General features: G+C 36.0%; 1 protein-coding gene across 1 annotated transcript; it reads right to left on the bottom strand.

The window, feature by feature from the left end:
• Positions 1–5,209: 5,209 nt before the first annotated feature.
• LOC129262543 (DET1 homolog) lies at positions 5,210–18,965 on the bottom strand. The gene is made up of 3 exons (XM_054900671.2): positions 18,707–18,965; positions 9,014–10,551; positions 5,210–8,615 (listed from the first exon to the last, which is right to left on the bottom strand). The coding sequence occupies exons 2-3, from the start codon at positions 10,531–10,533 to the stop codon at positions 8,423–8,425; spliced, it is 1,713 nt and encodes a 570-aa protein (XP_054756646.1). The 5' UTR covers positions 10,534–10,551; positions 18,707–18,965; the 3' UTR covers positions 5,210–8,422.
• Between the last annotated feature and the right edge of the window lie 1,540 nt (positions 18,966–20,505).

Raw genomic sequence — 20,505 nt, 5'->3', positions numbered from 1 at the left:
TCCCACATAAGAGACTCCTGCTCATTTCCTCAAATCTCTTTCTCATGCATGTATCACAGCCTAATTCCATGTCTTTAATAGATCTCACGTCGGATCACAGAAAATCTCACGCATAGCTGGTCTTGGAACTTGACATCTCTGCAGTATGCATTAGATACCATACCAATTTTTTAAATGTTATTGCTAAACACACTATAGTACCTGTATGAAAGCTTAAATAATTTGGATGTTTCATACTGTACCTGATTTGCATCGAGCTAGTAGTCACTTGAACAAAGCAAAATATATCCAAAAGATCTCAGATACTAACACACAGTTGGATCTTCAAGCTCTGTCAACAACTCGCGCATTTAGCACCGAACAAAATGGAGGCAGTTGTCGTGACAAACCTGGGAATGGCAATGTTCAGAACTTCTATGGAGATTTTTACCTTTCCATTTATCTCTTTAGAATAATCATACCAAATATTTGCAAGTCTTCTCAAACAATGAAGTTGAATCTTAATCTTATCTGTGATTGTGAGCAAAGCTCACGGTCAATTGACACAGAAGCTGGAGACTATCAAGGTACATAAATACGAAACTGACATTCAAGGTACATTTACATGTATATAGGGCATGACAGTAGCAGGTGCCTGGGACATGGGCCTTCAAATTTAAGTCTGGCACTGGGTGTCAATGACAAGAAAAAAAATTAACAGACTTCTATTCATTGAGACTAGTATTTCGGTCTCGACCATACACCAAAAAAGTTAGCACTTGTGGAAGTTGTGGGGCCCTGAAATTTGTACAAACTTCATTGACAGAGTTCAAATAACAATGTACTGTAATGGCGCAGTCACATCTCCCATACAATTCCGCACAGCGAGTCGAAAATAGCCGTTTAAACATTTTTTGAACCAGCTAGTCAGCTACATATAGGTGGTTTGAATACATTTAGGTAAAACGGCTGTTTTTGACTCGCCGTACAGCAGCCGTGAGAGAAATGTGACTGCAGCATTACTAATCACTGAAGAGGATTATCTGAATTGGGCATCAGAAGGGGAAAAAAAATAATCATACGTATGTAAAAGCATGCCTGCATTACAGGTGAAAGCTAAATCAATAACAGGTAGGACTACTTTACAACATGGAAGACTGCAAAAGCAGAAGACCATGCCGGGGGGGTCTGGGCTTTGGCCCCTCCCAGGGATAGTGACATTGCAAATTTTGAAATCAATTTGAGCATTTTCAATTTTTAACTTAATGTGAAAATACATGCATTATAATCTAACCCCCACTAATTTAAAGAACATGACCATTTAGAGTAAGCCTTGAAAGGAAAATAAATGGTTATTTACAGTGTGTCTTAACAATGACGCACCTTTACGTACAATGACCCTGCCAAGAAAGAAAAAAGTGACGCACCAGTTTAAGATTTTGACCAACCATGACCGACTCCCTGACGCACCTTCGTCAGAGTAAAAAGTCAGATTCGGACTAGACTCGGAAGTGTGATGTCTCGTGAGGGCAAGTGCTGCGTGGCGCATAATCGAGCTTGATGCAATGGAATGCAATACATGTATGTATTTTGCTAAATTGTCTCTGACAATGTTTTCTTTTCAACCTCGTGGTGATAGCGGAAGCCGAGGCGAACTCTCAAAGGGAACACTTTCATTTCCAACGATCATGACGATGTCGGGAATATGCACCATTAACATTTCTTCTTGGAAATCAAGGGTTCATACAAAAAAGTTAATAATATATATTTTAACTCGTTAGCACCTCGAAGCAATTTTAAAACATTTCCCAACCATTCGTTCATTAATCTGAGATGTTTGTGACTTCTATTCTGTTTTATTTTCCTTTCCGACGTTGTTGGAATAATTCAATTATATTTCTTCTGGGAGAATGGGAGTTCATAACAAAATTTATATAAGATATATTTTAACTCGTTAGCCCCTCAAAACAATTTTAAAACATGTCTTGATAGATCGTCAACTAATCTAATAAGATGTTTCCAACTTCTATTTTTTTTATTTACGTTTCCAAAGTTTTAAAGCAAATGCGTCTTTAATATTTCTTAACGGAGAAAAAGGGGTCATAACAAAAGGTGTATGAAATATATTTTAACTCGTTAGCCCATCAAAATGATTTTAAAACATATCCTGACACATCACCAACTAATCTGAGATGATACCTACTTCAATTCTGTTTTACTTTCCTTTCCGACGTTGTTGGAATAATTTGTCAATTATATTTCTTCTGGGAGAACGGGAGTTTATAACAAAAGATATATGAAATATATTTTAATTTTTGTATCACTGAGGCATCATGACGCACCCAGGTAAAATGACTGACATTGACGCACCCCAATCCTCAAACTGTGACAGACCAAATGTTTCCATGACGGTACCCTGCGTCACTAATTTGTTGCAATTGATAGGTGCATTAAGCTCCAATAAAACAGGGAAGTGAAGTTGCGCGACATCCGAAGTAATTAGTCACTGTTTTTCCCTTTTAAGTTTATTTTTCCCCGTTTTTGGTGCATTTTAGGACAAAATGGAGTAATTATTTTGGTACAGTTCTTTTCATATATTTTTATGAAATAAAGACAAAAATCGATGAGCCCCGTCTGGGGGATTTTGCATTGTTAACCCCTAAGAAGTAAGAGTGACTGCACAATAGCGAGCCGTCTGTGTACGACTAAGAGGAGAAATAAAAATGTTTAAAAACTCCTCGAAACAGACGGCTGCCAGCTGTCTACAGTCTAGCACAAACTTCGCTTGAGGTAAATGCACCCAGGCCATGCCATGGGCAATGCCTTATTGGGTGTTCCTGGCCTGGCTCCATTGCGTTGAGAGTAAGACTAAGACTCGAGCCTCCTGGCTAGGCCTAGGGCCAGGCTACCTCCATAAATTGCTAGGCCTAGGCTAGGGCCTAATAACGTTTATAGGCTCGAGCTCAAGCCTAGCGCCTCAGCTCAAAGAGCCGGAGCTCAGCCCACGTAGCGTACCTGTGTACCTCGGGACATGTGCGGCATGAGGCCCGGCGCGGCTCGGTGACGAGCTCGAGCCGAGGCCGCTTACCCCCGCGCTACGAGTACGACGTCGACGATCTTAGTTCTTACCTCTTTTTTTCAGTCGGTGTTTGCCTTGGCCGATTTGGAAGTCAGTAAGACGGACGTAGGAAAGCTCAGTTTAGCACAGCTTCAATTTTTCGTATTACTATTAGTGTTAAAGATCAAGACAAAGTAAGGAAAAAGATGTAAGTTATCTGCCACATCAAGTCAGACTCAGTCAGACATGCGTGCTATTTCTGCCTTGCATGCATGCCCAACAATTTGTTTACGCACGAATTCATTGATGCGTCATATCATCCGGCGTCATCAATTTTCATGTGATTGACGTAGGGCCTACCGGTGAAACGGCAAACTTTTTAAAAATATAAATGGAAATTCATCAATAAATGTTTCTTTCTTAAGATTTTTGAATAAAACCCGTTGTAACTTTAAAATATATCTATATCTTTTGTTCAAATATAAAACATAATTTTGATCGAAAATACAGGGGGTGTGGCTTGTTTCCTTCATACCCAATCAGGGCTCAGAATCAAGATCGAGCAATCATTCATCGAGATCTCACGCTTCGGGAGGAGTGCAAGAAGTGGCTCTTTGATTTCGAGTGAAGATTCAGGTGCGCAAGATCCATGCATTTTGTAGAACAAAATTAACAAGCCCCCACCCCAAAAAAAATGTTCTTAAAGAAAATGAAATAGACATTTCTCACTTCTGTATGAAGGAAATTTTTTACACCACCCCCACCCAGCCCCTGCATGTCTGCATTCAGAAGTTTTGGTGCATCAGGATTTCAGCACAAACCAAATATCTGTTCAAAAGGGTCTGAAGTTTGAGACTAAACACATGGAGATAATACATTGCTATTTGACTTTTGCATTACGCTAGTATAAAGGTCAGACGCCTTAAGATTTATAGATTCTTTTTGTTGCGTCTGGCGGCTATTCCCCACCACCAATAACGTCTGGCATCATTTTTTCAATGACCTTGATGCTAGGATCCCACAGAGGTTACTTCTTCATCTTATTTTTTTTAAATCTATTTATTATTACTATTATTATTATTAATTTTTTTTTGGGGGGTCCTTTTCAAGGCCCTCCTGACACATCACTAACAACCAGTTAGACACACATTTAATTAATAAGGAGCATATATAGTATACATGCTATATTGCTATGAAGATGATACATGCTATTTTGCTATGAAGATGCCATATCAGCGAGGCGGAAAACGCTGGCTCCCGGACTAATCATCTAAAGGCCAAAGGGGTACTCCAGGCTGAGAATAATATTTGAACAGAAAAAAGAAAAATTAGACAATCAAAACACTGAAAATTTTATCAAAATCGGACAAGGAATAACAAAGTTATTTGAATTATTTCGGTGAAACAGTTCTTCGCATGTCTTCATGAACAGCTAACAGATGATGTAATATCCCCACTTTGTATTTTATTATACGAAATTATATTTATTCAAAATTTGTCCTCAAAGAAATAAAAAAACTGTATTGACAACTGATTTAATGCATTAGACAATAATTGCTGTAACCTTTTTCACATGTATGGAAACATGAAATAATTCATGCAATAACATGAGAAAAAGGAGTGGGGATGTGACATCGGCCGACCTAATGAATATTCATAACAATAAGCATATAATTGTTTTCACTAAATATTGCTTAAGTTTTGAAATTCAATGACCTTGTTATTTGTTATCTGATTTTGATGAAATTTTCAGCATTTTGCTTAGTGCATTGTACTCCATTAATTTTATTCAGATATAATTATAGGAGTACTCCTTTTAAGTTCCTGCTCTCACGGAGCACTGGAAACAGGGGGATTTCTGGCTGCAGCTACCTACTTTTTTGGTCAATAAACTTTAAAAAAAAATATATAGCATGGAAAAATGTAGTTGATAATGATGAAATGGTGCAACTATCCAGGCCATAAATGCTCATTGGTGTACTTCACATTGCAAAATATTCTCACTTGCTATGTTCCCTCACATTTTCTTGCTTGGCAACAAGGGAAGCCATGCATAAACTTGATCTGTCAGCTCCACCGTGTTCAGCATCATACATACTTAGACCATGAAGACTGGAGCATTCAATTGCAGAGAAAATTAAATTATGAATAATTCATTTCATGACTAAAAAATCACTTGCGGATGTTGAGATGGGTACCCCCAGGATACCCAATTTTAATAGTTTACGAAAGTAAACCATAACGGTTTTCTTTGTAAAATGATGATTATACAGACTTTTACGATTTCAAACGTCATCAAAATATAGATTAACAAAACATTTTTAATCATTGATACCGAAAGATACGATATTGGACAAATTATATGCATAAATTAGAGATAGAATTCATCCAACTGTTAATAGGGGTCTGAAAACAACAAATACGAGTTCAGTTATGGATGGCCTGACGTGGTAGAATCTTTATCGATTAAATAATTTTACTATTTCAAAATGAATGGTTTTGTGGCGTTTACCAACAGTTTTTATAGTTTCTTTGTATTACAATTATCATTGAATGCATTAACCCACTTGTTTTGTGATGTAATTTCAACCCCTATGATTGATTACGTAAGATTATAATTTTAGATTTTCTAGGCACTTTCGCATGTCATAGTCTACCCATGTGATGCCACTACGTCATTAAGAAAGAAGTTATGACAGGTTCGGAGGTGTCATAAATATTTAGTGAGGTTGTTGTACCCGATCTTGGTAAAGAGGGCTTCGTGAAACGGTTAGCGGACAAGTAGCTCACTCTCTCCGATTTAGTCAAGAAGTTAGACTTATGACGGTGTTGAGAAACGGGCCCCTGAGGAATGAGAAAAGCTATTGATGCAAATGTTGTATAGCCCCCTCTATGGTAAAATATCTACATTCTATACACAGAATCCTTTGCACTGATGGGAATCCAGACAATTCTAGTACACATAGGACTATTTCATAAATTCTAAATTGATATCTTCTTTGAAATCAGGTTTTATCTCTTCACAAATTTCTTAATAGATTAAATTGTTGTGAACACGAAAACAAATCTTCAATCAAATTTTAAATAATAAAAAAAAAAGTATAGAATAGGGAAACAACATTTTGCAATAGGGTGAAAATAATAGCCAGTAATGGATGGGGGGGGGGGTAGAGTCAGATGACTAGATCTGTCCTTGATCTAATCATACATACAAAAATGAACAGAAATCAATGGACTATACATTTTTTGTACAAATTATATTTGTGAGTTTACATTGAAGATTAACCAGTATATTATAAAGTTAAAGAAAAAATAAACATATGATATGGGAAATTATCAAATAATAATCATCCCAAATTACAATTGCACAAAAACTAAGTTCAAAATTACTTCAAATCATACTGTTTTACATGCTAAAAAAATAATGCCAAATGAAAGCAAACATTATGAATGAGAGTCCAAATATAAATTCATTAGAATACAATAAAGTATAGATATTCACTGGGTGTTATTATTAAACCAGCTTTAAGACCAGATTCAATGAGGATTTTTGTCTGCATTTTTAAGGAATGCTCTTTGGCCTTTCTTTTAATATCTGATATTCACAACAAGGATAATGAAGAGAAATCGATTTCATACTATTTTTTTTCTTCTTTTTTCTTGTAAATCCATTAACCGAATGAACTTTTGGTTACACTTTACTACAAGATTAAAATAATCCTTACATGGTGAATGACTTAGCAACTGACACTCCCTAAAGGTATAATCAAAATTAGCCAAGGGTCAATTCAATCATTGCAAAAAGACCCATAGGAATATCAACCATTTTCCGTAATATAAAAGCATTATTCATGTCAGCATGCTTACCCTACTATAACAGTGCTTTGTAAACAAATGCTTATAACAATATTCATGGAATTAATGGCAGATCCAATGGCTTTGCTCTAAATTTTTGACAATTCAGCAAGGAGAAACATCATATTACTGGGAAATTTATCAACAAATTAAATCTGCTTGTGTAAAAAATAATATAGCAGGAAAAGTTCAGAAAAAGGTTAAGGAATTTCCATTACAAATGAAAATTTTTGTACTAAGTGTTGTAATGAATAAATCATGAATTGGTAATTGTTTTTATTATCATCATACAAGGTCCTCTCTCATCAATGAATCAATTAACCATCACGATCAGCAATTTCCGGTCAAGTGGCCTATTTCATAAAAGAGTTACATCTGTTGCAACTTTGCAATTATGGCATCTACCATGGTGACCCTGATTTTGAATGGCTGCTGAGCCCTGTTGCCATAGCAGTTATCATAATGGCAAAGTTTCAACAGTTGTAACTCTTTATGATACGGGCCCCAGATACAATTAAATAGTGCATGCAGTAATATTCCAAATAAAAGTATGTTTCTACTGGATGTGGTTCCTCTCTTGATGTAAACCTCTGGTCACAACCAGTCATACAACTCTGTGCATGTGGTCTGTGGCAAATTTGTATACTAACCTTTGTGTAGCATACAAGGAGGCTGTGGAATACCCAATAAACGATTTGTGTATGGCATGGCTATGATATGCACAGCCATCCTATTTCAAGCATATGCTTCTCACGTCGGACGTATAGGCCACTTAAATAGGTCACTTTGGAAATGGAGCCAAGTCTTGCAGCAAGTAAGTTGCAAATCAATTGTGCATTGCAAGCAAGGGGGTATGCATTTACTTCCAGATATACACAGAGCTAAAATAGTCATACCATGCTAAAGAGTAGGGTGGTAGAGACTCGATATAGATTCAGAGTTGTACAGCTGGATGTGACCATTATATGCAAGATGAATAGAACATAAGAATTCACTTAAGACTTGATTACAGCTGTGATGCACTCGCATGAAAAATGCTCAAACACTTGTAACTAAGACTTCGATTTTCATGCAAGGTAATTTTTAAAGTCAGAATTGCAAATTTGTGATCAGTTTCATAAACTCATACATCATATTTTGAATGCTGTTGGATTTTCCTCAAATACTCTGTTGTAATTTTTCTACATTTTTCTACAAGACAAGAATAAGATAATAGTCTGACATGCTTGTGTGTTCGTTTTGTTTTATATAAACATTATAAATCCAACAAGGACTTCCCCTTGACAGGAATTTGTCAAGTTTGCTAAACAAGTCCTGAAGTTTTTTTTTCCAATGTATGAACAAAATTTGATGTGCCAGATATTACACTTTAACAAACTAATCAAGCTCTCACAAAGTTACTAAAATCAACTTAATCTGTTGATTACTAAATTCTGTAATGCCCATCTAGGCTTCACACAGGGACTAGTCGGTTCAAATGTAACTATCCCTGTTCAAAAGATTTGTCCATGAACAAAATTGTAACAATCCTCAGTCTGCTGGTTGGTGACGCACATGGAAGTTGACCACATACTCTGTGTTTGTCCTCTGAACGGAGATAGCAAAAGGTTCATACGGATGGAAGGTGAAGGCCACTAGTCGACGAGCTGATGGAGGGGAAGGACGTCCTACAAGGCCGGCATGGATCTTGAACTTCAAGATGCCTGAATCTCTAGCATAGAACCTGAAGATTGGAAATAAAAGGTGAATTAATATTAGAGTACTATACAATGGGGTAATACTTCAAGGAGTTAGTAAGTACTTGCTTATATTTCCAAGATTTCAAATAAATATTTGTTTTAATCTATGTTTTATAAATTTATATAATCATTATACATCTAGTGGAAATGGAGAGGGAATCTTGCATCAACTTTAAAGATGAAACTAACAGCAAATTGAACTTCAATAAAAGGTGTGTTTCAAACTGAATTTAATTTCCAAATATATAGGCCTAACTTATATCTTAATTTAAAATTTGAACAAATATGCAATTATTCTATTTGTTCAAAATTAAATCATTCAACTGTGTTACACCTCTGACACTATAAGCTAACTGCTCTCAAAAGAAACTTTAATTCATACCTGATAGGATAGTCCCCACATGCTTTAGGTCTCTCCATCACTGACACCCACTTATCATCGTAGCTGAAAAGGGACAGGTCCAAGTATGGGCTGCTACTGTAGGACTGAGAACTAATTGGCAACTGAGCAAGAAGTCTTTTGACAGCTTCCATGTGCCCTCCATATTTGGCATTGATGATTGTGTGCTTGAATCTCCTCTGTATCTGTCTGGCATAAACATTGCTTGATGCTGAGCAGGTCAATTGGGTGTGAGCATGAAGTGTGGCATTTCGGAAGAGGTCACAAAAGTTTTCCAGCAACTCCAGGAGCTCTTCAGAAGTATTCTCAAAGACAGAAACAACTTCAGTTGTGACCATGTTGTAGACAACAAAGAAAGATGGTTGGGAAGTTGGATCAGTCATCCGTAATGTCACCACATCCTCACTGGCATACTTGATCAGAAGGTGTACTTCATCAAGCAATTGCATCTTCCACATCCGTAACCACCTGAAGATATCAAAGTGTTGATAGAAGTGCCTCATGGCAATGGGTGTCCCTTCTCTGTGAGCACGCTTCCAAAGGTACACAAGCAGCCTGTGCTTCAAGGAGTTGATGCAAGCGTCACGGAAAGGTCGTTCATTTTGGCTAGAGTTTGAGGAGGGCATTTCATAGCGCAAGATGGATACAGCCAAGGCATCATCCTCATGACAAAACCTTCCAATAGTCCTTACATCCAGGAACCTACCATCTGCAGTCACTTGAAAGATATGAATGGTTTGCTGCTGCACAGACAGGACAGCTAGAATGTTTTTGTAGAGATAGAGCCCCTGATTGTGGGACAGGAAGATCTTATCACACTTGAATGTCCGAGTATCACACAAGACACCCATCTGCAAGTCTATCAGATGGAGGGAGTAATCTTCAAGAGGAGATCGGTGAGTTGGTGATACAGACTCATTATTCCTATACATGTCATAAAAGTGAGGATAGGGTTCATCTGGGACATAGACAGCTGATCCAACAATGACATACCTGCCATCATCGGTGAACAAACTGCATTCTCTGTTTAGGTGTTCACCATTTGGAGCTATGTTTACAGTGTGCCACAGTACAAAGAATCGTTCAAAGAGCTGACCACGGACATTATGCGCTTCTGCATCTGCCACATCTGGTTTGCTTGAGTGAAGATTCTGCAGCAGGTCACCAGCCGCAGCTGGTCCTTCAAACCTATATATCTCAAGAGAAGTCTGATCCGAGGAAAAGGCTATGAAATAGCGACCATCCGGAGAGAACTTGCGCAAAAAACAAGGTGGCTTCTCCACATTAACAATGGTGAAATTTGGAAAGACATTCTGATGAAATGATCTTGTGAGAGAGAAATGTGACAAATATTTCGGACGATAGATTTCTCTGAACCGTAACCGATGTACAACATTTTGGCTAGGGATCTTTCGTATTTTGATCTTGGCTTCATAGCTTATATTGGGTTTGCTGCAAATCTTGGTCTTGTCAAGGGTGGATCCTTTCTTTGACACCTTCATCTTCACTTGTAAGAATACCTGTAATCAGAGGGATTAACAAATAAGACTACAGTAACTTCTCAAGTTGATGGTGGTTAAAACAAGAAAACAAAATTCAATTTTCTCGACATTGTTGCTGATCAACCAGCAGTAGCTTAGCATTATCGGCAACATTGATGATAAATCATCGTCAAAATCTAAACAAATGACGATAAAAATAAATAAAAACTTGAGTCATATTATCGGCAACATTGATATGATTGATGATAAATCATCGTCAAAATTTTAAAAAATGACGATAAAAATATATAAAAACTTGAGTCATGCCTTGCTTTATTGAATGTTGTTGTTGTAACCCAGACAGTGCCCGGGCGAATAGATTCAATAATTTTACTTCTGTGACCACTCATCCAATAACGACCCTGTAACTGATCATCAGCCGATAATGATCTAATCACGGCTGATTGGCTTTTTTACCCCCTTATCGCCGATCATACAATGTGTATCGGTAGATCGGTGGCCATTTGAAATACCTCTTGGTGCAATATTTAAACAGTTTTGAGGTCAAAGCAATTTTAAAACACTTCCTGTTAGATCGTGCAATCATTTTGAGATCACCGTGACATCTATACATTTTTATTTTCCTTTCCGACGATGTCGAGAAAATGCGTCCTTTATATTTCTTCTCGGAGAGCGAGAGATAATAACGAAATGTATATAAAATCAAATCTAAGCCGTAGTACCAGTACCCAAGAACAATTTCAAAACTTTCCCAATTGATCGTTCATTAATCTGAGATGTTTGTGACTTCTGTTCTATTTCATTTTCCTTTCCGCCGTTGTCGGAATAATGTGTCATTTATATTTCTTTTTGGAGAACAGGAATTCATAATGGAAAGTATATCAAATATATTTTTACTTCTTAGCACATCAAAGCAAGGGCTGTAATTGATAACGTCTTTATCGCTAGTCCTGTCGATAATCGCTTGTTTTTTGCCACTTAGCGATATCGATAGGCCTAACCTTTCGTTGTCGATAATACCCGATATTATATAGGGACAGTGATTTTCCGCGATTTCAAGGAATTCACGGTAATGGCCCTTTGAAAGTGACTTTTCAAACGGAAAACATATTTTTCCTCAAACTGCACAGAAAAGCAACAGAAATCACTCCAAAATACGAATACAAAATACTAGCCACAAAACACGATCTCACTCCCACTCCGCTATTAATATAGCGAAGTGGGGGTGAGATCGTGACAATCCAAACATCATGACTGCACTCGACTCCATTCGATCAAATCGAAAACATCACAAGCGCAAGCTCAATTCAATCAAAGTACCAACTAACGTAGAAGGCAGCTAGCACCAGTACCACTGTGTGGCTAACACGCAGCCATGTGTTGCTGCCCTCTACGTTCGAAGATGTACAGCATGATATCAAAATGGCTGATAGGCGAAAGACGTTGACTGCTCAGAACGATGTCCGAAAAGCCCTAAAATTATCGATAAAACTTTATCCAACCCTAAAATAATGCTAATAACGTAAAATATGAGGATGTTTTTATGCTAAATATGTTTGTTGAAAGATGTTATGTAGTCATTTACATCCGTTGAATGATGATCGGATTTTAAAGCGTTCTTGGTACAGTGGTAGATACAAATTTTGACCAACGTGAGTATGTGACAGCACTATAATGCATAAAAGAAGCGTATTGATTATGTTCTTTTGTCGATAGTTGTCGACATTGGTAAGATACTTTTAGCATGATATCGACAGAGAATTTTGTCAACGATAAAAACCCTAATCAAAACAATTTTAAAATGTTCCTGATCGTCCATTTAGTAATCTGAGATATTTCTGACTTATCACCTGTTTTATTTTTGTTTCCGCAGTTGTCTGAACAATGCGTCATTTATAAAAAAAAATTGGAGAACGCGAGTTCATAACGGTAGGCATATCATATATATTTTTACTAATTAGTACCTCAAAACAATTATCAAATGTTCTTGATCGTCTGTTTAGTAATCTGAGATATTTAAGACTTCTATCCTGTTTTAATTTCCTTTCTGCGGTTGTCTAAATAATGCATCATTTATAATTCTTTTTTGGAGAATGGGAATTCATAACGGAAGGTATATAAGACAGGCTTATTTTTTTACTTGTTAGCACATAAAAACAATTTTAAAATGTTCCCGATCGTCTATTTAGTAATCTGAGATATTTACGACTTATAATCTGTTTTATTTTCCTTTTCGCGGTTCTCTGAATAATGCGTCATTTAAAAAAATATATACATAAATATATATATTTATTTTTTGAGAGCGGGAGTTCATAACGATAGGTGTATAAAAACTGTATTTCTATTTGTTAGCACCTCAAAATAATTTTAAACTGTTCCTGATCGTCCGTTTTAGATATTTACGACTTGTCGACTTTTATTCTGTTTTATTTTCTTTTCCGAGGTTGTCTGAATAATGCATCATTTATAATTCTTTTTGGAGATTGGGAGTTCATAATGGAAGGTATATCAAATATATTTTTACTTGTTAGCACATCAAAAACAATTTGAAAATGTTCTTGATCGTCCGTTTCGTAATCTGAGATATTTACAACCTCTATTCTCTTTTATTTTCCTTTCCGCTGTTGTGTGAATAAGGCGTCACTTAAAATTCTTTTTGGAGAACGAGAGTTCATAACGAAAGGTATAAAAAAATGAATTTCTATTTGTTAGCAATTCAAAACAATTTGAAAATGTTCTTGATCATCCGTTTAGTAATCTGAGATATTTACGACTTCTATTCTGTTTATTTTCCTTTCCGCTGTTGTCTGAATAATGCTTCATTTATAATTTTTTTGGGAGGACGGGAGTTCATAACGGAAGGTATATGAAATATTTTTTTCTTGTTAACAATTTCAAAATGTTCCTGATCGTCTGTTTTAGATACTTACGACTTGTCGACTTTTATTCTGTTTTATTTTCCTTTCCGCGGTTATCTAAAAAAGTGACATTTGTATTTCTTTTGGGAGAATGGGAGTTCATAATGGAAGGAATATTAAATAATTTTTCTTGTTATCACTTTCAAAATATTCCTGATCATCCGTTTAGTAATCTGAGATATTTAGGACTTCTATTGGTATTGTTTTATAATGCATCATTTGTATTTCTTTTTGGAGAACTGGGGTTCATTATGACAAGTTTATAGAATTAATTTTAGCCATAGTTACCTAAAAACAAACTTGAAACACGTCCCGATCAACTGTTTATGGATATGTGACGTTGGGGACTTTTATTATTTGCCAGTCACTCATGGCATCAATGCATCTCGCGTGCGAAGGATTCATATGCACATGGTGCACGCGAATTTTTCACACCCTTTTTACTAAAATAACTATGCCATTCCTTTTAAAATAATGTTTCTAATTGAGCTATGACACTTACCGAACCGTATGGATCGTTTCTTGTCTTCTCTTTGGTGTGTTTTTAAGAAAAAAAAAGCATTTTCTCGTGATCTTCACGTAGATACCGCAGGGTAATCGTGGTTGTAAACTTTTGCTTAAAGAGGGCGCGCGATATTATTCACAAGATGTTTGTTTACGGTTCTGCAGCTTGTACTGCTAGCTGCATTTTAGACGCTCAGCATTATTTTCCTCTTTCTGTTTTTTTTTTGCTGTCAATTCGGTATTTTCTATTGTAGCGCCATCAGCGATGATGAAATGTAAAGAGTCGCCTTGAAATGAAGAAAAATTACGTCACATTAATTTGTTTCCTATTTTTTTGCACTTTTTTCTTCTTCCTCATCTATGATCAAAGTTGAATACCTTTTTTTGATATCTGTTCTAAAAGCTGGACATTTTACATATTTTGTTCAAGTAAATAAATCAACAGGATAGTAATCAAAATGCGATAGAGCTGCCCGAGCTGAAAATTCTGATACAAGGACTTGAAAATAAAACATTCTGAGCACTTTTTATAACCATGATGAGGAGACCTATACAGTGCGTCCCAAAAAAAACTATACACTTTTGAAATGGCTGCCAAATAAAAAATATATCACTTTAGAGGAAAACACTTACATACATGGAAGCCTATAAAGTCAACTTTCAAATGACACCAAAAAGTTGGAAAACTTTTCATGCTTGAGCGAGCACTGCCCACTGAAACAAAGGGTATAACAATTAGGGTGGGCAGGAATTAGCCTTCCAATTTCTTTCAGTTTTTGAGATGCGAGTCCCTTGGAACTTACAAAGTTGAGGATGTTTTGATAAATCATGATAAATCAATGATCAAGCATTATCAATTTAGGTTTTTAGAGCAAATTTTAAGAATTATTAAATTGAAAATTAATGTATGAGTGAACATGAAATACAATTTTTCACTTTTTAAGTGGATCTCAGCAATGTGTTCATGGAAGTCAGAATAGGGATAGGACTTAGGTGGGGGAAGTAGGTTGACGGGATATGGGTCAACAGAACACTTAACCCCCCCTCTCTCTCTCTCTCTCTCTCTACCCCTTTCACCCCTCCTGAGAGACTAGCCTTTGCTAGGGTGAGCAGGAATTAGCCTTAATTCCATTTTTTTTAGAGGTGAGTCCTTTGGAACTTGCAAAGTTAAGGGTGTTATGCTAAATTACTGATAAATGGAGATCAGTTTGGGTTTCTTAAGCAAATTTCACGAGTTACTAAATTGAAATGTAATGCATGAGTAAACAGGAATTGTAATTTTAGTGTAGCATTTTTCGTTTGTTATGTGGATCTTAGCAAGTGTGCTTGTGAGAGTCAGGGTAATGTGATGGTACCTGTTACATGCAAGGGGATGAGATAGGGTAAGACTGGGTTAAAGGGGCATTCTTCTTTGTGTTCTCTTACAAATTACATGTCATGTACTCACCCCCGCCCTCCACCCCTTTCTTTCTCTTGGTTGGTATTTAAAACTTAAAATGCCAAGTGACTGATGGTTGATGGGTCTTTCTTTTCCATTGAATGATTCATTAAGAACTTGACTAATTATGATTTATGAAATGATTTATTGAAAAAGCTGAATGTTTGATTGATAATTTATTGAAAAGGGTGAATATTTGATTGATCACATTGATTGAGTTTATTTACTAACAGATTGTTGATTGAATGATTGATAGATAAAAGTTGATGATCTAATTTTCAGAATTTATTATCAAATTGACAGTCCGCTTTGCACTTAATGCGTACATGTAATAGCAATCAGTCTCAATCTCAACAGGAGGGGGAGGGACGGACCTGTAGGAGGGAGGCTAAACGTTCTTTTGACCCTTTTCCCATCAGCTTACTTCACCCACTGAAGTCATTTCTTACCCCTATTCTCCTGACTCCAATGAACACACTGCTGAGACCCACATTGTAAAGTTAAAATGCTTCACTAAAGATTGCAATTCATGCTCACTCATGCATGGAATTTCAATTTGATAATTCATGAAATTTGCTCTAACAATTTAAATTGATAATGAATGACCATCAATTCATCAGAAAACCCTCCAGTTTGCAAGTTCCAAGGGACTCGCCTCTCAAAAACTGAAAGAAACCGAAAGGCTAATTCCTGCCCACCCTAATTTTCATACCCTTTGTTTAAGCGGGTAGTGCTCACTCAAGCATGAATAGTTTTCCAACATTTTGGTGTCATTTGAAAGACGACTTTATCGGCTTTCCATATATATATGTCTTTTCCCCCAAAGTGATATACTTTTTATTTGGCAGCCATTTCAAAAGTGTATAGTTTTTTTTGGGACGCACTGTATATATATATATATATATATATATATATATATATATGTATATGAAATAAGCTAACACGAAAAAAAGACGTTTTGGGGACTTTTAAATAAGAATTCATGAGTGGGATAGGGGGATAGGTAACTATCTATTCTATTCTTGTTCGTTTTCTATTATTATTTGTGTGTTGTGTTTATTTTTCTTGAAGCACCAAAAGGTGGACATGTCCGCTAAGATATATTAACAAAGTCACCATTATTATCACAAGCTAACGGATCAAAATGCGAGCGTGAAACGTGAGCTTCTTTTTTTCTTAATTCAGTCTTAACGATACTTTTTCATCATATTTTATTTTAGTTATTTTCAATATTCCGAACTGCATTCTGGACGTTGTATAAGCGCCTTTGTATAACAATTAAAAGGGTAGGCCTATTTACCTTACAAATTATGCGAGCGCTGAACTTTTGGACATTTAAACCTCAACAAATGGACATTTTTAAAATATGAACAACATCATAAATGTCACTTACAAAAATGATGCCAGCGCGAAGCTCGCGCTTAGAGTTATTGATATTGATGACAGGACTGTATCTAAATGAAAAATAATGCGAGGGCATTTGAACCTTTATAATCATGAAAAAGAAGGTATTTTTATAAATAAAACATGGGAGTCTAATTTTGTTTTAGTGTTAATATGCAGATCTTCAAACTTGACATTTTCCTATCCCCTTCATCATCCCCTCTCCTTCTCCCTTTCCCCATTTTCGTCTTCTCCCTTCTTTTCTTCTCTCCCTTTCCCTTCCCTTTTTCGCTTTTCCTTTCCTTTCTTTTCTTTCCTTTCTCCCTCCCCTACTCTTTTCTCGCTCTTTCCATTTTTCTTTCCCTCTCCCTTCCCCTCTTCCTTTCTTTTGTTTTCTTTCTATTTTATGGTCTCCTTTTCCCTCTCTCTCCTCTACTTTTCCCCCTCCCCTGATCTGTCTTTTATTGTCTCTCCTTTCCTTTCCCGCCCCCTCCATTCCCTTTCTCCCTTTTTCCTTTCCCTTCTTTTCTTTCCTTTCTCCCTCCCCTACTCTTTTCTCGCTCTTTCCATTTTTCTTTCTCTCTCCCTTCCCCTCTTCCTTTCCTTTGTTTTCTTTCTATTTTATGGTCTCCTTTTCCCTCTCTCTCCTCTACCTTTCCCCCTCCCCTTTTCCTTTCCCTTTCCCTCTCCTTTTTTGTGCAAACATTAACACGAATATCTTGCTTCCTACACACACACACAAACGCCCGCAATCTAACACACGTAATGCGAAACAATCGGGACATTATCATTTTGTTCATATATATAAATGTATATTTTCTCAATGAACATTTTCATCTATTTAAAGCTTTGAAAATTATTAAACAATGATTCCATAGGCGAAATCTCAATGATCATTAGGAAGGTACTTTACCCATTTTCATTTTATGTCATTGTGATTATTCCATACTAAGGCAACATATTTTGGATATAAAAATACGTGAAGGATATGTTCCTCTTCTGTTTTATACTTTAACAGAAAACATTTTGTTCAACCAAATTATGATTTGTATTTCCAAGTTCCATGTAATATTTTCATTGGAAAATCTCTTAAAGGTCAAGTGCACCCCAGAAAAAATTGTTTGAATAAATAGAGAACTATGTTGATTTTTGGTACAATTTCCTATTATGCGCCGACGACTTGAATCGAGAATGTTCGATAGGAAAATTTCGCATTTCGATTGTTGTTTGCGTAATTTCCACCGCAGTACGAAGGATGACTAAGGACGGACCGAGCGAAGTATCCTGGTTGAGATTTGGAGGTAAGCGATAAAAACACTTTAATAAATAATTTATAATTTCTTTTTCTAAAAAACTTAAACCATACGATCAAAATTAACATAGTGGACAAATATTGAAAGGTTTGGCGTAGTTTAGTCCCTCACATTCGTGTGATGAATGAAAACGTCAAAATGCACTATGAAATCACATGTGTTGTGCGAGGTTAGTATACTAACCTCGCATGTTGTGTGAGTGGTTCTGACTCTAGTCTACGAAAATGTGTCTTCTACAGAAACATGTACACTTCTTTTTCAGAAAACAAGAGTTCTTTCCTTAAATATATAAATAGCTAGCACCTCAAAACACTTTAAACATATCCCGACAAAAAAATCCCCAAACTTCGAGATAAACAACGGCTCGAAATTCCTATATTCTGTGCAGATATGGAATGACGATTGAAAATGAAAATTGGCAATTTATCATTCGGTGTGCTTCGCCGCCGATCACAGCTTCGACTTACAGCATTATCCAATAATAAAAAAAACACTACCAATTCATCATAAGTTACATCTGACTATGTCTCTTAGTCTTATTAATGAGAGAGAAGTAAACTTAGTGAGACCGTCCATAGGGATAGCGCCTTTTCATGCACTTATGCATGTATACTTACACGAATATAGACATGTGGGGCACGGCACTTGACTTGCTTCTCATTTGCAATCAGCGTACCTCATTGCTCATTCCATCTATTGCTGAATTTTGCATCTTAATACAACAATGAAGAATTCTTGGCTTAGTTATGATGAATATCTCCTGAAAAATCGATTAGCATCCATGTTCGCAGTGTAAAATCAAAGCCACTTCAACTTAAATTGTGCAGACTACCAAGGCCAAGCTCAAGTAGTATGAGTACTCCTTAGCTTGATAGAAATTGATGAAGACCAACGAACGTAGAGGGCAGCAAGTGTTCGTTAGCGTAGCGTTGGTCAGTGGTTGGTGGTGAAGACTGGTAGACGGTGCTCATAAACATGTGGGATATCTCAGTTGGAAAAAAAAGTGCACTGAGAGTTGGGTGTGCAATTTCTGTTGTAAAAAGAACAACAACAACAACAAAAAATAAGAAAAAAAAACACGTACACAATAAACCCCAACTTGCCCCAAATTCTAACACAAATACAGCACACAAAACATAAACCAAAGATGAACTCCAAGCGAAAAAACAAGTTTTTCAGGAAGAAACGAACTAGCGATAGGCCCTACTAAAACATTAAAAAAATGTTTTCTTATATTTCATCACTTTCATTTGAGATCATATTCCTAATACATTTGTCTGCGTGTCACGCGGAGGGGAGGGGGATATAACGTTATGCCATGATATTAAATAAACTGAATACATTGAAACAACTTAATGCAAGATTTGAGTTAAAAATAAAAACAGAAAGGAATTAGGAAATCGAGAGCTGTAGATCAACATTTGGAATATTTGCATTGAATTTGTAAATGGGTGTCGTATTGTTCACATGTTTTTCCAAAATGAATGGAGTCTATTAAAAGCAAATGCATAGCCAGGCGCCTTAGCCCACTCGGCCACGGCACCTCTACTTAACTGTCCCATTGCCAAGGTCTAAAATAATATATTTTTGCTAAATAAAAACAATATCCATCTCGTTCATTCTTATTTTCTGACGGAATGATTTTGTATTTGAATCAAATTCTTTTTAGAAGTATTATTAAGAATTTTGTTTATAGTTTCTTTAAATTATATAATCCTTTTGTTTTTCAATTGTGTTACGATAATCATGGGACAAAAACATTACTCGAAACACAATGAACAAGACTTGACATTAATTGCACGATTGGGAATAGATTTTTATGGGACCATTTAATTTTTGCTGACTGAAATTATATTTGTCATATATCATGATCAAGATATCATCAATATTGAATACTTCTTCTTTGGTGAATAAGAACGAGAGTTTAATAAGTATTCAAAAACACAGAAAATATGCTCCGTATATAGGCTATAACGAAGTATTCCCCCTTTATTTATTATTAAATACAATGCATATTGCAAAGTGTCCCGTACGTGCATAATTATGTCTAAAATTCATAAAACCACCATTACATAGCTATTGTGTCTATTCTTCAACATAAACAGTTTATGAAAAATATAATTATATACTTAAATGATTTATTACCACCTCCAAATTCTCCAAAGAACAAACGTAGTCGACCTATCAATAAGTTTGACATGCTTGATCTAATAAAAGAAAAATCATTGGCTAATTATATATTGCAATTTTTATGAAAAAAGGGTTTATTACAAAATAAAAATAACTAATATGAGATGAGATTATGAAAGAGGTTGCCTTCAAAGACTTAACTATTTTCAGTTCCCAGAATTTTATTTGCCTTACCTATCAATCGCAATCGTTGATTTTGATTGATGGAAATCACAAAAAACTATGG

The sequence above is a fragment of the Lytechinus pictus genome, chromosome 5 (genome assembly GCF_037042905.1).
Source record: "Lytechinus pictus isolate F3 Inbred chromosome 5, Lp3.0, whole genome shotgun sequence".
NCBI classification, from domain to species: domain Eukaryota; kingdom Metazoa; phylum Echinodermata; class Echinoidea; order Temnopleuroida; family Toxopneustidae; genus Lytechinus; species Lytechinus pictus.
This window is presented reverse-complemented; position numbering and strand designations above follow the sequence as displayed.